This window comes from Amblyomma mixtum, chromosome 1 (genome assembly GCF_055824585.1).
Source record: "Amblyomma mixtum isolate Tamu chromosome 1, ASM5582458v1, whole genome shotgun sequence".
NCBI lineage: Eukaryota > Metazoa > Arthropoda > Arachnida > Ixodida > Ixodidae > Amblyomma > Amblyomma mixtum.
Window position 1 is genome coordinate 64,181,864 of NC_143012.1, and position 12,846 is coordinate 64,194,709.

The window sequence follows — 12,846 nt, forward strand, 5'->3', positions numbered from 1 at the left end:
CCAGTAAAACGCAACCACTGAAACTGACTTTGCAGTGACCCCCCCCCCCCCCGAGACCTGGATCCCCGTCTTCCAACTAAGCATGTCGCCAACCCAGACGGGGACAGCGCGAGAAGCCTTATTTGCAGGGACTGCCCTCAAAACCTCAACGTGGTTAATGAGAAGCTAACTACAAAACAAGCAAATTAAAAGATATGGGCAGAGCAAGCATTCAATTAAGAGGATCGCAGCACGGGCAAGAACACACAGCTTGGCACAGAAGCGCCCGCCCCCACCCGGGATCAACCTTCCACTCCTCCCACAGCCCTTGTCCTTTCAACCACAGCATCAGTTTTGAACGCATGAATGACGGTAACCAAGGAAAAAACAAACCAAACAATGCACAAACACAGGGACAAAGAAGAAACTGCCCGTGCTCAAACAAAACAAAAACAGGATTTGCCAAGTAAGTAGGACAAAGGTTAGGAGACAGCTGTGCATCTAGAAGCATAAAACCGGCAAAAAAAAAAGCAATCGTTGCCTAGAATTTCAATTACACCAATTCTCCACTTCCTCTCCAACACAACTGCTACTTTTCCCTTGGTGGACCACCGGTTATCTTTTTGCATTAAGGGGGGAAGCTGATTTTAGAAAAAAAAAATTTGTTTATAACGTCATAATAACGGAATCTTCAAGAAACATTTTTGTCATGCCGATTCCAAATATGCTATTTAATTTTATATGAAACAAGCCCTTGTACACTTATATAATATGTTACGCAACTTTTTGCTGACAGCTTTCAATAAATTCTGCTGCAGGAAACTTGCTAGGACGCTTGCCATCGCCTTGTCTTGACATCAAACTATGCAATAAGGGCAAAATTATTATCCTGCCTATCACAGTAGTTGAGTTACAGGGTATTGAATTTACCACGAGACAAAACTGAAGATTCCAAATCTTATATAACTCACCGTCTACAAGAGGTAGGATGATAATTTTACTCTTACTCCATAGCTTGATGTCAAGAGAAACGAAAGGCATACAGTGTAACAAGTTCCCTGCAGTAGAATTTTTTTTAAACTCTCGGCAAAAGTTACCTAACATATTGCCTAAGTGCACAAGGACTTGTACACAAAATTCAATTGCATATTTGGAATCAGCACCCAAAAATGCATGTTCCCTGAAGGTATAATCGCTGTGACTTCCTTCTAAGACCCTCTTCCCCCCTTAAATGCCCACGCACTCCCATTTCACTTTCCTTGACTTCAGCTAGAATGCAATGAACTAAAATTCGCTTTTTAATACACATCGCTCTGTCTCCTAATGTTACTTACAGGATTTTACATTCCATAGCTCGCTGCACACTCTGCAATTCAATTTCAAGGTTTTTCACCAAACTCCCAAGTGTTTGGCACATGAATGAGTACTGGCACGGTCCAACCATCATTTGCTTCCTTACTGAGAGGTCAAACATGCAATTCCTCCCGACTTACTTAGCAACGTAACGTCATCAGCAAATCGGTAGTTACAGAGGTTTCCACCACTAACTTCAATACCTAACTCTTGCCAATCGAACACAGTGAACTGCACTAACCTAGACAAACAGCATTTTATAATCCATTTGTGGGAACTGCCTTTTCAAATCCACCCAGGAGAACTGCTGCAATTCTACAAGTTTCGCAGCCAGAGACAATGACCCCATTACACCTGATACTTAGTCCTACTTACTTGAGGCAACCTAACAAACCAAAAATAAAACAGGACAGTGACTGAAAGCACAAAACAAGAACCAACAAAATAAAACAAAGGCAGCACAGAAGGGAGATGGCAAATATGGGTCAAGATAGCAGCATTGCAAATCATGAAGCTAAGATAAACAGTTACAGGCCACTGAAAGCACACACAGCTTTAGTCCCAGCATCATGCTTCAAGCACTGTAATGCCCTCAGCGAATAGAATTTCTCATACCTTTCCATGCGTAGGTCTCCATGTTTACTGACTGAATGATGAAAGAACAGCTGATTTCTCAGACAACACAAGCCAATAAGCGTATGTGCTGCACTCCGTTGTCCGAGTGAAGTAAACGCTGGCACATAAGTCACATCTTCACTACCTGTGCTAAGAGTCCTGTCACAAGAACCCGCCTATTCATTACACATAAGAGCCTGGTCACTCAGTAAAGTCCCTTGCCTTCAGCGCCTCGAACGGCTCCACTAACATTGCTGTCAGCAGGAGCAGGTCTTGTGTGCATGAGTGGTGTGTATAACTAAGCATCCCTCCCATGCTTTAGCACACTTCTTGAAAAGACCACATGTACGCTTGTCTGTAGGCCCCAGGCAGCGATGACAAAAGAAACCAACTCATCCACGCAGCTGACTTTCCCAAATGGACAAAAAATTAGCTTAATGCCTCCACAGAGAGCATGGGTACGAACATGAGAATGCAAAAACGAGATGGTGGATCCAGCAATACCAAACGGTGCCAGCCCCCACAAACAAGTACTATATCAGGCTAAATGTTAGGAATAGCTGAAGGGGAAGTTCTGGTATGACACCCACTGTGCTGGTCCCTGACCTCTTAACGATGCCACTCAGGAATGTTTGTCACCTCAGGGTACTGGCATGACACCCGTTGGTCGCCTCAGGGCACTGGCATGACATCCATTGGTCAGCTCAGGGTACTGGCATGACACCCGCTCGTCCGTTCCAAGTTATTGGCATGACACACGTATACATCCCCTCCTCCTGGTGATCAATGAGTGTGCTTCAGTGGCCAAACTTTTCAACCGGAGGGCTCAGTTGTAGAGTGGGGGCATGATGCCACGCAAGAAGAACAGCAAGAGGTGGGAAACGGACAGCTCACCAGCAAGCCCAATGTCGAGGGCGGGGTCCCCCGTGGGTAGGGTGGGGTTGGTGAAGTCGCGACTCTTGTCGTTGTTGTACTTAACATTGAGGTTAGTGAGCTTGGAGTACTCGATGCGAAGCGTGCAGCACGCATTGTAGATGCTCTGGCCATCCAGGGCCTGCAATAAAGCGCCCCCAAGACATCAACTCACAAGGTCCAGATGCTGAATTTGCTTCATTCTGCCTGCCAGCTTATGAATGTGGCGCGAAGGAATAATACACTGGGCAGAAATGAAAGCTTGACCTTGTTAATTCACGCAAAAAATTTCGGAGTGCTGTGTCTAAAGCAGAACACAAGAAAACAGCAATCTGTGATATATTACTCCTGTGGAGAAATACATTACTATATTACTCCACAACCTGTGATATATTACTCAGTTAGCCAACTGCAGCAGTGAATAAGAGGAATATTTGTGCTTATAAGTTTTCCTTGTGATTATCTCGTTATTACGTAATAAAACTAACGTCAGACAGCAATAAAGCCCTGATAATTAGATTTCTGTTAACTCTTCTGCTTCTTCTAGTGTCTGCTCTTCGTCACCTTGCTGCGAGCATCAAGTTCAATCGGCTACTAAATATAATATTAGTTCAATTAAGAAACTGCCTCCACCCTTACATTCCTTACACGTTGTCGCATATATACCCATAAATTGAAAATAAATTTCCGATCACCATTTTCTTTTCTGTTTGAGGAGACGGCAACAAGAGATCCTTAATACCCGGGAAAGCTAATTGGCCTAGCCTACAAGCAAATTAACTGCATATTTGAAATCAGCAGTAATAACTAAGGAAGTTTGCAGTTTCATAAATTTCGCTCTGCAAAACAAACAAAAAACAGCTCCAAGACCCGTGTCCCCCCTTAGAGAAATCAGGAAGCAGCAAGCAGATGAACTTCCCCAGACGCACAGCTAATTGGCCCAGTATTGGAAATGTATCGGCAAATGTCGGTCCTATAACGAACAAATGCGAAGCCAGCCACTTCCAATATTGGGCCAATTATGTGTGCTGCTTGGGAATTTGTGCATGTGCTTTCGAGACAAAAACACTAGGTGGCTGGCTGCAGTGCCATGCTACAAACGCGTGCACCAAACCTTCTCATTCAGAGGGGAAGGAAGGAAGGAAGGCAGGTGCACACACACTCACCAGCTTTGCTGCCTGGGCACCCATGACATCGCTGAACTGAATGAGGGCCTGGAATGAGTCTGGAATGGACAGAGAGGGAGAGACAAACAGGTTCAGCAAACCCAGAGGCAGCAGATGCACACCTTGCACCTCTGCACATGGAGAAAAAACAAAACAGGGAGGGCCGGTAGATTGAGGTGGACAACGATATATGAAGCAAGAGCATACATAGTCAGAGGTAAGGTTCCACACCACAACCTCATCATCAGCCTGACTACGCCCACTGCAGGGCAAAGGCCTCTCCCATATCTCTCGAGTTAACCCTGTCCTGCGCCAGTTGCGGCCACCGTATCCCCGCAAACTTCTCAATCTCATCCTCCCACCTAACTTTCTGCCGCTCCCTGCTGTGCTTGCCTTCCCTTGGAATCCACTGTTACCCTTAAGGACCAGCGGTTATCCTGCCTTCGCATTACACACAACCTAACACGGACTTACTGAAGGAGAGGAATTGCTGAAATCTTGCACTACACTGCGAGATCAGGTTGATGAAAGTCGCATCTCTCAAAAGGGATGGATGCAGGCTGACATGGCTTTGTAATCTTTAGGAGGGGGGAGACCACAGCTATGAAAGCTGAATAAGTGTTTTGCTATTGTGTATTATGGTTCCAATCACGGCAAGCCAGTGCCACTCTTCACACTACAACTTGAAATTTAATGCTACGGATCAGCCTTTAGCATTATTATTGTTAATTAAAAGACTAGCACATAAAACTAGGATAAAGACATAGAAGGAGACAGGACGAGCGCTAAACATCAACTGAAGATTTACTATGACAAACAGGTACATAAGAACACTTTGGTGGCACATGTGCACACCGGGTTAAAACGAGCACAAACTAATCAAAATGTCGCCAAACTGCTCCTGAGATACATTTCTTCCTTTTTGGACAGGGCAAGTGATGTCGTGCTGACATAGTTATCACCTTCCCTGTTAATGTGATAGGCTTCACAAATCTCACGGTCTAACCTTGTGCCTCCCCTACCTGTTTGTTGTAGCAAGTCTTCAGTTCATGTTTAGCGCTCGTCCTGTCTCTTATGTCTCTGTCCTAGTTTCATGCGTTAGTCTTAATTAACGATGACACACCAACTAGCCCAACTTTCCACCTTGAGCATTTAGCAGCTGAAAGTGCAAGGTATGCCCCGAGCAGCGCACCCCCACCCAGCCAAATGAAAGAGTAGCAGGCAGGAGATGAGCGGAATCGGGGATGCGACTCTCCGCAGCAGTGAGAGAGGGGGGGGGGGGGGGGGAAACACTCACTGCTCTTGGTGAAGGTGACGATCTTGAGGACCTTGCCAGCGCGGCTGAATATGCTGTGCAGCAGGTCCAGGGTGACCGGGTAGATCTGGTTGTCCACCACCACGCGGAGCACCGTGTTGCTGCCACCACCCTCACCGCCCTGGTTGGCCTGCGCAACCTTACACGGAGGGGAGAGAGAAAGCGAGCCTCATCAACGATGAACACACTTCTTTCTCACTTTTCAAGCATCCCTAAAGGAAGACTTTCTCTTGGCAAAAGTGCGAGTCCTTCGACACCCACCACAGAGCCGTGGACCCCGTCCGTCTTGAGCTCGCGGTGGTTGGAGAACTGGACGTAGACGACGCGGCCGCGCACTGTGGGCGAGGCCTTGCCGAAGTAGTCGACCATGGAGACGGCCGCCCCCTCGTCGGCCATCTCCAGGAAGGCCTGGTTCTTGCCCTTCAGCTGCAGCACATTGGTCACCTTGCCAAAGGGCACGCCCAGGTGCACAATGTCCGTGTCCGTCGCATCGTTGGGGATGTTGCGGATGTGCACCACCCGTGAGGGCTTGCCCGCTCCGACCACCACTTTGCCACCTGTGTCCAGCTTCACCTGCGATGCATGGCCACAATTATATAACAGCAAAAGCAAACTGACTTGCAATGAAATGGATTGCAGTTAGGACTGCTGGCATCAGATTGTATTCACGAAATTTTTTACAATAGAATTTTAGAAACCTGTTTTGACATTTTGATATGGTTAAAACAGCGTCCTTCCTAAGACAGACAACTAATTTTCTGTTTGTATCAGCAACTATGTTGCACCCAACCCCAAAACATATGCCGCAAGCAGCCCAATTTATATACTGCATTCCCTAAAGTCTTTCTGCTGCCATACTGCCCCACTGGATATGCCATTTGTATGCTGTAGACTAGGGGCCCTACATGTGCAATCACACCCTTATCACTACTAAGGTCTTCAGCATTTTCATTCATGAAGATTGGATATATGATGTTTAACATCTCAAAATGATTTCGGCAGTGGAGGCAGTGGAGGACTCAAAATAATTTCGACTACCTGTTGTTCTTTAACATGGATCGATGCTGTGTAGTACACAGGCCTTTGGCATCTCGCCTCCATCGAGATACCCCTGCCATGGAAGGGATCAAGCAAAATATGCTGCGAGCTAGTCATGCAAACTGAAGCAGCAGTAGATCCCCGTGGTGGCTCAGCAGTTAGGGTGCTTGGCTGTTGAGCCGGAGTACCCAGGTTTGAACCAGACTGCCGCAGCCACGTTTCGATGGAGGAAGAGCACAAAAGGCGCCCGTGCGCTGTGCGATGTCAGTGCACATCAAAGATCCTCAGGTGGTCGAAATTATTCCAGAGTCCTCCACTTCCGGACCTCTTTCTTCCATTCTTCTTTCACTCCCTCCTTTATCCCTTCCTTATGGCGACATTTCCTTTCCTCAAAACCACTTTTTTTAATTTTTCAGCAGTAGGTACTGATGTGACGTAAATTCTTAAAATATTCCTGCTTTCAGCCTAAATTTTCACAACATGCCAAAATCTGCAACAAATTCCACCACAGCCAACAAAAGATGCACAGTTTTTCTAGAGGAAACCGCATATGCTGTCGCTCAATTTTTGTGTCGCAACCACAGAGGCCTTGCTTAACGCTGCCGAGAATTGTTGCCCACATTTGGGAGGCATGACTCAGAAGTTGATTGACTTAGAGAAGGTACAGTCAGATGACCACAGAGGCGATGCAGTGTTGACGCAGTGTGACTGTGTCCTTACCTTTACATCTTCATCAGAGAATCGTTTGCATGGCTCTCTTAAAAAACAAGGGGGCTGCCGAAACCCATGTGAATCAACAGGTGACAGCAGATGCTGTAGGCAACCAGAGTAGAAAACTTTCCACAATGGTCTCGTCCTCTCTTGCTACTTCTGCAGGCAGGCTATGCCTCGCCTTGGTCATTTCCTTTTTTTCTTCCAGAAGCAGTTTCGCTGTTCTCACTCGCATGTGCGTGCGTTCCCCTCGCTTATGTCCTATTCACCTAGCGTGATAGAACTGCGCGCTCATCATGGGCCGTTTGTTCGCTTTGTGCGAGAGGAGCTTCCCCACTAGGCCTCATCTCATTTTCAGCACTAATTTTTTTTTCCCCCCAGGAAGGCGGGTGGATGGCTTTATCTACGGATAACTCTGGCATCTGTTTCACTTCCTGAAGTTAAATTAATGAATGTATAAGGTTTTAATACCTCATACACTCAATGTCAATGAGTAATTACTCCGTTATTACAAATCTACTCCACCTTGGGGGATTCCCCTCAACATATGACCAATACCCAACCCATCATGCTATTTTTAGTTGCCCTCATTTTCCAAGATTACATTCCAAGTTGCACTGTTATACTGTCCAATCAGACTTTTTTCTTCTTTTTAATGGTGCTAAGTCAGTCCAGTTTCATTTGATGTCAGTTGCAAAGATCATGTACTATTGTTGCAAAAACTTAAGGAAAACATTCACCTACTGATCTTTTTGTGATTATATTTTTTCATTCCAAATATAAATTTGACTCGATACTTGATGCAATTTTTTTCTTCATATCCGTATATGCAAACTTCAATGTCTGCACACCCCTAATTACACCCTAAAAAATTCTATCTCAGCCCACTGAAAACCCTAGTTCATTAGAAAATTTCCCGCAACCCCAAAATTTACCGTGCCAATTCCACAGGATTTTTTTTATTCAGGCAGGCAACGTGCTGTTGATCTGATGGTTAACTTTGGTTGCGGCCTCCAAGATGCCTGATGCGGAGCTAACGAGGCACTGGTTAAACCTCATTCAGTGTGCTTGGTTAACCAGCTCTACCGGGAACTGAACAGCTGGCCCCCTCCCACAACGTTACGCTTTGCTCAACTTGCGTAACTTTGTACAGTCACTGAACTCGTGACGCGCAAATGCAACAGATTTTATGCATGCTTAGAGAAGATGCGTCTCAGATTGTGCACCAGAGCCCTTTCACACCAAAACTGCACCCCGTTGACTTCAGACAGGACTTCTACCAAGGCAACAAGAGACAAATGACTCACGGCCAATAACAAACATATGTTGCAGCATGTTGCAACATGCGGCATTCACGAAGGTACACATAAAAATTGCGACGACGCTTTGGCAACTGAAGCCTTGAGAGGCGAAAGCCGAGGACACTGTGCCGTGACGACCTTCGGTGGATGCGACGTCACACCGTTCCCGTGGCTATATCGATACCTAAATTATAAATCTTTCGGGGATCTTAAGGGTTAATTACACTTAATTACACATTTTGCCATCTAAATTGACACGAATCCGACCCTTTTCCGACCATTCTATGACAATTTTTACTATGCCGTGATGACGTCCGGTGGATGCGACGCCACACCGTTACCATGGCTATATCGTCATCCGCGCTATTTTGACGCAATTTTGAATTTTTGCCTATAATCAATCAATTAATCTACAGTCATCAAACTTGGCTTCTAGGTTCATTTTTCCCTCCTCTATCTGAAGCAACCATTCGTTTTCCCCGATCCTTTTTAGTTCACGAGTAAACACGAATTAAACGCTACCAAAGGTGTGACGCCCACTGCTAATGGACGACAGTGAGCCATTATAGGCTTCCTTTCACCTTAATACCACATGGTGCAGCATCTTGCAACATGATGCATTCACGTAGGTACAAAAATATCGCATCGTGCAGCATCTTCAACATGCGGCATTCATGACAACATAAAAACATCGCCGAGATGACCCAAGAACTCGAGAGAGCAATCGCGAATGGTGCGCCCCTCACCTTTTTAGCGTCATTGTTGTTGTCGCTGTGGTTGTTCTGTGGGCTCATGATGGTCCCATTGCTCACGGCGTTGGTCTGCGTCAGCAGCTCGTCTGATCCACGCTGCAAAGACAGGGAAAGCGAGAGGGGTGGTGGTTGAGCTCCACGTTCTAGGCCCGCAGGACGACAGAGCTCGCACACAAAAGCTGTGTCCACACAGCCCACAGTGGCACTGCTCGCAGATAAAGAGGGAACACCGTAGTAAAATAAATTAATGCTGGCCCTTTAAGACATGTGAAACAGATGTCTAGAGCTCTCGGGATGGAATAAACTGTGCGACTTGAGACACAAAAAGTGCAAAGCTAAGGTGTCTTTTAGTGTACGCGAATTACACGACAAGCAACATATCCAATTAGACAAACAGGAGAGGATAAAAGCAATATACAATGCTTGCTAAACGAACGGCATATGATCAGAAATCCATGCAATCCTGCACCCCATTTCTCCCAGTAACCATAAAAGTGAAGCAAGTGCTGACAGGCATACAAGGTGCCAGGATCTGATTCTGCATGAGAATGGGTCCGCAGCACCGAAAATGACAGTAAAAGCTTGGCAGCTTCAAATCATGTAACTACGGCTAAGGTAATTCAGGCTCTACAAAACAAACACTGACACAACAAAGAAGCCACACCTAATGCCAGTGGTGCCACAACCAGGGCTTAGTTCAAGAACCGCTGAATTTTAACACTGTCATAGAATATCAACCGCACATTTCCAGCAAAAAAAGCTGTCTGGCATCACAGGAACTGAAAATGGAACATACTCTTGGAAGATTACCTCAAGAACATATCCCATTGAAACAATGCTTAGCACTGCTTGCAGTGTCAACCTGTTTTTTTAATAAGTCTAGCCTAGAGAACTGCTTCCAACCTTTGGGGCCGGTGCTTAAAACTACGATAACCAACCAGACATGCCATGCCCTTCTTGCATGTGACAGAATTCCAGTGCATAGGGCGGCTATGTTGAAGAGCGCCCTGCCCTTAATCGCAGCCATGCATCCCTTCCTCTATGACAATCCTTCTCTACTACTGATCACGAGTTGTCCCCCTAGCAATGCACAAATGGAGATGATCATCAAAACGTTTGGAAACCAAAGCAATAGCTATTTTAACGCAGCAAGTAACACGAACAACGCTTTGCAAATTCTGCCGTCAAGTGGAAGTGAAAAAGCCATGCCCTTCAGTGATAAGAAGCGAGAAATCAAGGCGGAGGAAAACTTATTTACGCAGCAACATGCAATACTGACCGCTTGTTTCATTCCACAACCACCCCACAGCAGTGAAAAGGAAAAAGGAGTGCAATCTAGTCTCAAGCAGATCACTCTTCCAAGAAGGCACAGCTGCAATCTGAATTCCTTCAAGTGCCCAAGTCCTGCTGCGTCAGCCATTCAAGTACAGGTGCCCACTTCCCCGCTTATCACTCTAGTGGTGTTGAAAAGGAGGGGTCAAAACCTCCGCGACAGATATGCGGGCATATCGGCAAAGAAGCAAGTGCATGTGTTGATACAGAAGGGTGGCCACAAAACGATGAGGAGAGTAAAGGTCACCCACTAGACCGTGAAATGAATGAACACTTTCGGGGTCACAGGAGAGCCTGACTTGTGCAGTACACAGTGTAAAACACTGCATACTACCGCAACACAGAAGAGGGCCAAGAAAAAATGAACATCGATGCCCCGAATGCCACTATTCAACAATGAAGCTAGTGCTATCAGGAATTCAATCAAGATCTGATTTTAATCCAAGTCTTGACGATAAGGACAGTTCCAAAGGCTCTTTCAGCTCATTGTGCCAGTTCTTGACTTATGTTTAAAACCTGGCTGTGCAAGCACATTTCAATGGCAGGGTAGCGTGTGAACACCTGTGCACCTACAGCTCAGCGAGAGCTACAAAATCCCCACCAACCAAAATTACTCTGGAGCCCTTGGCTACGGTTTGCCTTGTAGCCCCTTTTTCGACTTCAGCTTCAGTGTACCACTACTAAAGCACTAATTTTGGCTGCTCGTTAATACTGCCCGGGATGCTCCTGTGCCACATCCCCCAGCCTGTTTCACCGAGTTGAATGAAAACACTTGGAACATGCAAGTGACGATTCTGTACCCCCGGGAAACATCGAGGAAGCCTCCTCCACTCCAAAGCTTCCACTAGACGCAAAAACCAGCACGCAGCCAGCGGGACACGCGGGTGATATACAGCTCCGAAGCCTCGAAAATGTTTACCCGCCACCCCCCGTCGCATTTCTGCCCCCTCTGCCCGTCAGCGACGGACACGTCCCGTCCACAGCGACGACACGCTGTAACCCGCGACGTCAGATCACCGGTCAGCGCGCGTGGCATCGGCGCAGCGAGCTATCTGTCTTCTCGGCGAAAAGAAAGAGAAACGGCAGAGGCAACATGGCGGCGGCTGCGGTGCGGAAAGAGAAAAACGCGGGCGTCGGAACGCGGCCGGCCGGTGATAGCGACCTTGTCTCTCTCTCTCTCTCCATACTTTTTTTTTTTCCAAGCCCTCGGGAAGGGAATGACTCCGCTTGCGCAAGAGCTAATCGCGCGCGCTCTCTACGCCGCTGTAGCAGCTGCGTGCCGCTGCGAGCGAGGCGACGTTCGGGCGTCAGAAATAGCCCCGCTGACGGCTCGCGACCAACGATGGAAAGACGGCGGGGAAAAAAAAGAGAAGGCACACTGTGACAACGCCAGGCCACCGCGCTCAGCGCCGGAGATTACTGGGAGCGCGCCGCACACGCGTACAGTGTATATACAGCCTGGCCCGAGCACGCACGAGCGCGTGGGGCTTGGCAAGACGCCCGGAATTAGCGCGGCGAATTATCGGACGCAGCAAGAGAGACGTCGCCGAACGGTGGAACAGGCGGCTATACTACGAGCGGTGGCCTCTCAGCCTGTTAAAAGAAAAAGCGGTGGACGCAAACACACACAGTGCGGTGCGCGCGCGCGACAGAAACGCGCACGCCGAACGCGCGCGGCGGCGGCGGTTAGCGGAAGCCGCGCAGCCAAGGACACGCTGCGCTGCTGGCGCGAACAGCGTTCGCTCTACGCCACGCGACAACCCTCCGCACACGGTAGGTATACGCCTTAAAAACTGATGGCAGTTTAACGGCGTAGAAGCGGTCGTTATGCATCGAACACGAGATTAAGAGGCGTCTAGATTACGGTTAGAGGCACAGGTTCATAATAACCGGAGGGAGGGGCCTTATTAAGAGGCATTCAGCATACCGAAAACGTAAGCGGAGAGGCATACCGGTTTAGCGTACGACTGTTGCGCACGCGCAGTAGTACTGCGCAGCCACGCGACCGCCACTGCGCAGGTGCAGCTTCGGTACGTAAAATCGGAGTACGCCTCCGCTAGAACGTCTCCGGTATGCTAAATCTCTACAGTCCTGCGCACTGGCGCCCCTAGCCGATACGGACACCGTATTCTAAATGTGTATTGAAGCTCGTTGCGCTAAACTCTTCAACAGTGAGCTGTTTTAAGACATTTCGTTGTCCCGCCGGGATTTTCAAAAGACACGCGAAGATCTACAAATAGTTGTTGTTAGTGGCTATTTATTGGTAATAAGAAAAGAAATGAAGGAACAGATGTTGCTAGCCACGGCATCTACCATCGAAGCCTGAAGCACCTGAGCTGCGGCTAGCGAGAATAAAATGAGACGGAGAGGAC

At 47.5% G+C, this 12,846-nt stretch overlaps 1 protein-coding gene across 10 annotated transcripts in view; it reads right to left on the reverse strand.

Annotated features, from left to right (window-relative positions):
- Positions 1-12,846, reverse strand: part of heph (polypyrimidine tract-binding protein 1 heph) — a 168,678-nt gene that overhangs the window by 31,179 nt on the left and 124,653 nt on the right. For 9 of the 10 annotated variants that reach the window (XM_089551185.1, XM_089551171.1, XM_089551158.1 and 6 more), the window contains 5 exons: positions 9,137-9,238; positions 5,602-5,913; positions 5,323-5,479; positions 4,026-4,084; positions 2,842-3,001 (listed from right to left, as the gene is read on the reverse strand). In XM_089551185.1, coding sequence (XP_089407311.1) covers positions 2,842-3,001; positions 4,026-4,084; positions 5,323-5,479; positions 5,602-5,913; positions 9,137-9,184 — 736 coding nt within the window. In that variant the 5' untranslated portion in view covers positions 9,185-9,238. The remainder of the gene's footprint in view (positions 1-2,841; positions 3,002-4,025; positions 4,085-5,322; positions 5,480-5,601; positions 5,914-9,136; positions 9,239-12,846) is intronic. The other variant, XM_089551139.1, reaches the window with a different exon arrangement.